At 47.6% G+C, this 4,139-nt stretch overlaps 1 protein-coding gene across 1 annotated transcript; it reads left to right on the top strand.

Annotated features, from left to right (window-relative positions):
• Positions 1-1,292: 1,292 nt before the first annotated feature.
• Positions 1,293-2,699, top strand: LOC135987730 (cygnin-like). Its single transcript, XM_065632850.1, has 2 exons — positions 1,293-1,350; positions 2,566-2,699. The coding sequence occupies exons 1-2, from the start codon at positions 1,293-1,295 to the stop codon at positions 2,697-2,699; spliced, it is 192 nt and encodes a 63-aa protein (XP_065488922.1).
• The last annotated feature ends 1,440 nt before the right edge of the window (positions 2,700-4,139 follow it).

Raw genomic sequence — 4,139 nt, 5'->3', positions numbered from 1 at the left:
GTCTGAGGTTTGGGGGTTGCTGAGTTGGACATGGACCTGTATCATTGTGTTGAGTGCCCCTCAATAGATTTTATTAATTTCATGGAAGTATAGAATAATCAAGGATGGAAGGGAGCTCATCTGGTCCAGCCAGCTGCTCAGAGCAGAGCAAACTTTGAAGTTAGATTGACTGCCCTACTTGCTTTCTGAACACATTTACAATTTCTTCCTCCACAATATCCAAGGCAATGAGTTGTACCATCACATTGTGTGCAGTGTGAAAGAAGATTTCTTTGTTCAGTGTGTCGTACTTTTGTATGTCATCTCCTACTTCTCTGGTTATGAGAAATGGAAACCCATAGTTCTCACTTTGTTAGGGCACTTACAGTTTTTTCACTGCTGTCACATACCCCTATCTACTTGTCTCCTCCTGGAGTGGAAGAGTCCCAGTAGTCACCAGGAAGAGGTGATGATCCGAGTGTCTGCAAGTGGTTGGCTCATCCAGGCTCCTGGGAAAAGGAGTAAGAGGGGCGAATAGAACAAGCTGTGCTGAACATTACATTTGCTAAATTTATAGAATCATGGAACCATTTTGGTTGGAAGAGACCCTCAAGATCATCAAGTCTAACCATTAACCTAACACTGTCCCTAAACCGCATCCCTAAGAGTGTCATCTATGCATCTTTTAAACACCTCCAGGGACGGGGACTCCACCACTTCCCTGGGCAGCCTAAGAGGGATTTTGCAGTTGTGCTTCCCAAGAGGGTGATACAAGGACATCAGGTCCTACCCAAGGCAAGGCTGCTCACAACAGGACCCTCTCAGCTTGTCCAGCCCCTATGGTGACAGGTCTAGACAACAGAGGGAAAGTTATCGGTGCATCGTGGCCATGGCTCAGCCCTGCTGCATGAAGTTTCATCACTGCCAAAGGTTGAGAAAGGCCTGAAGCTTTTTGATATTGATCTTGTTTCCTATCAGGTCCCTCTGCCCCAGCAGATCTGTTCTATCTACTCGCCGTTCGCTCCTGTCACACTCAATGGTTTTCATTTGAATTGGGTTTTGATACCAGATCTGGGGAGAGCAGAGTTTTGCCAACATACCCAGGTGCAGGGTGGAGGGGCCGGCGGTTGTCCTGTGCGGTGAACCATGAGAGGTCCCGTGAGCAGCAGGACCTCCCCTGGAGCCCTCCTCTCTGCTCAGAAATGCACTATAAATATGAGGATCTCCAGCCTTGCCACTCAGCAGAGTCCAGCTCAGGCTTGCTACAACCCTTATCTCGCCAGCCTTGCTGAGATCTTCGCTGAGCACCAGCCATGAGGCTCCTCTACCTTGTCTTTGCTGTCTTCCTGCTGGTCTCCTTGGCTGTCCCAGGTAAGAGGGTGAATTGCCTTGGAAGGGGAGCTGGACAATGGTGGGAGAAGCAGAGTGATGAGGGTCAAGGTGGGCCATGCTTGATAGGCAGCTTGATCAAACATGGTCTCTGTTGCGTTTAAAGGCTGCGATTTTGTTGCCTCCATAAATGTGTCAAGTTCTTTGGGTATGCAGGTGCATGCTGGTGACTTGGGTACCCCAGGTTGTCTTAAATGCAACTTGATGTTCACGAGCAGACAAATGAGTTTTTAAAGAAGAATCCACTTTTGAAGTACTATAAGATGAACATTTGGGATGTTTTAGACATTTTTGACACCATCTAGGTCAAGGTGAGCTGGGCCCTGGTGTAATTATTTTAGCCATGGAGTACCAAGTCAGTACTGGATGTTTTTTCAGGGACACCAGCCTCCTGGATGTTTCCTGCTCAGATGATGCCACCTTTGGTGTGAAATCAGTTCTGGGTATATCTTTGAGGTCCAGTTCCTTGCATTCTGAACATGCAGGGCTGACATATCCCTTCAGTTCTGATTCTCACCTCCCTGTTCAATAAATGAAAGGGAGATTCTGGGTTCCAAAGGGTTCCCAGTCCGATATCCATTCACTCTGGACATAATTTCCCAGCTATTTTAGACCAACAGTTTCCCACTCGGGTGCCTAGTGTTTGGCACTTGAATCTCTTCTAACACATGCAGGTCAGATTTCTGGTTACCACAGGAGCTGCCACCTCTGAAATCCTATGGATTTTTTTGAATGCCAACTCTATTTTTTTATGCTACTTTGGTGTTGCTTTTGTTGTTTTGCTCTACAAACTCTGATCCTGTCTTTTAAAGAGAGGCGCAAGGCTGCACAGATGAGCTGCTTTATGAACTTTCTCAGGCTAGATGTGAGGAAGAAGTTTTTTACAGTGAGGGTGGTGAGAGCCTGTCCCAGGTTGGCCAGAGAGGTGGTGGCTGAACCATCCCTGGAGACATCCCAGGCCAGGCTGGACGGGGCTCTGAGCAACCTATTCTCAAGCTTGTGTTCTTCAAGGTCCCTTCCTGCTCTGGGGCTGGGCTTGGGCAGGAGCACGGATGTGTAGGAGAATGGACCAAGACGTTCCAATGAGCAGGGTTGCATCCTTCTGCTCGCTGCCTGGAGGTGATGGGAGGGCACGTCAGTGGGGCATGGAGCTACCTACCCTGACCCAACCGCTCTCTCTCTGTCTCCCCCTTGCAGGCTATGGGCAGGTGAGCAAGTACTGCCCCAAGGTGGGGTACTGCTCCAGCAAGTGTGACAAGACGTACATGTGGACCACCTCCTCTGACTGCAAGTTCTACTGCTGCATCCCATACGGCTGGAAGGGGAAATAGGAGCTGAAGAGGAAACACCTGGGGAAGAGGAGGCACGGCGGTGGCTTTGAGAGCAGCTTCTCAACTGTCTAACCCATTTGTCTTGCCCTCCTCTCAATAATTAAAAATGGGAAAAAAAAGGAGATGTAACTCTGGTGTGTGCGATGTGGTTACTTCTGTCCCCATGATCTCATGTGGAGCATTAAGGCAGGTTCTCCAAGTCCAGCCCAAAAGGCCCATTAGCTCCACATCTCATTGTTCTTTTCACACAAAATTTGTAATAGAGGTGCTAAACATATGGAGTTTTCCTCTCTCTTTTTCCCAAAGTGAATTCAGTCAATGGTGGATGAAAAAGTTCTGGTTGGATTAACACCCTCCTGGGGGTCTCTTTCCCCACCAAGCCTCATAGTAAAACCCATGGGTCTCATGTGGGAGAGAGCCTGGTTTAGTCCTGCGGCTCAAAAAATCAGTATCCATCTAGGATCCTTGCAATATTGTTGTTACCATGGCTGAGTAATGAGTGGGAATGGATGGGTGCAGTATTTCACACTCCCTTCAGCATCTCCCAGAGATCTTCTCCAGAAGGATCTTTGGGAGAGCATAATTCCTGCCCTCTGGTTCCCAAAGGCTCATCTGCTGAGACCATATGGAAGAGCATCTCTTGGAGTCATCCATGGATAGCTGCTCTGGGTACCTTTCAAGGTGTCCTTGAATTGTGGGGAGAAAGAGCCACAGGGTTGGAGAAACCCAAGAATTGTAAGGGAACACAATGAAATAAAGCAGGGATAGGTGAGAGTGAAAAATGTAGATAGAGCAACCTAAAAGGGAGCATTAAGAGACCGCCCAGTAATGATCAACAGCTGGTCAAGGTGTTGAAGGAGCTACCCACAAGCATGATAGTCCCACACTGGCCATCTCTTTCTCTCCCAGTAAATGAATAGCCAACTTGAATAAAGCCAACACCATTTCCCATGACCTCTGTGGACCTTGGGTGGGGAATGGATAAATGGAAAGTTGAAAAGAAATACCTAACCAAAGCCTCTGCAGCAGATTTCCAACTGGAAAAGGGGCTGCAAACTGCCTGTTTGGTTTTCCCACTTTTCCCATTCAGTTGTTCCTAGAAGAGGAACAATTTGGGGAATGTAACGTCTCCAACAGCATCAGCTCTGGCCTCCCAATGAACTTTGGGGTTGTCAAAATACCTTCTCACCAATTCTGGAGAAACTGTAGTTCCCTATGTTGTAAAATTAGTCCATTGTTAACAATCACTTTTAGGATGTTTTCTATGCCACTGACCCAGGACTTGACTTGCTGTATGTGAGCCCAAGTGTTTCGCACATCTTGAACCACCCGTGTGTTTCGGTACCCTGAAGTCATCACAGAAATTCTCACTGTTTCAGCAGAGGACCCTTCCTCACTCTCTATTTGTGTTTCCCCTCTAATAAATTTTCTTCGGTCAGT

This window comes from Caloenas nicobarica, chromosome 3 (genome assembly GCF_036013445.1).
Source record: "Caloenas nicobarica isolate bCalNic1 chromosome 3, bCalNic1.hap1, whole genome shotgun sequence".
Lineage (NCBI taxonomy): Eukaryota > Metazoa > Chordata > Aves > Columbiformes > Columbidae > Caloenas > Caloenas nicobarica.
This window is presented reverse-complemented; position numbering and strand designations above follow the sequence as displayed.

What these genes read in the sequence shown, in the direction of transcription:
- LOC135987730 (XM_065632850.1), top strand. Translation starts at nt 1,293, where the DNA reads ATGAGGCTCCTCTACCTTGTCTTTGCTGTCTTCCTGCTGGTCTCCTTG. An exon ending in GGTCTCCTTGGCTGTCCCAG is followed by an intron (nt 1,351 to 2,565) that starts GTAAGAGGGTGA and finishes TCCCCCTTGCAG; the next exon opens with GCTATGGGCAGGTGAGCAAG.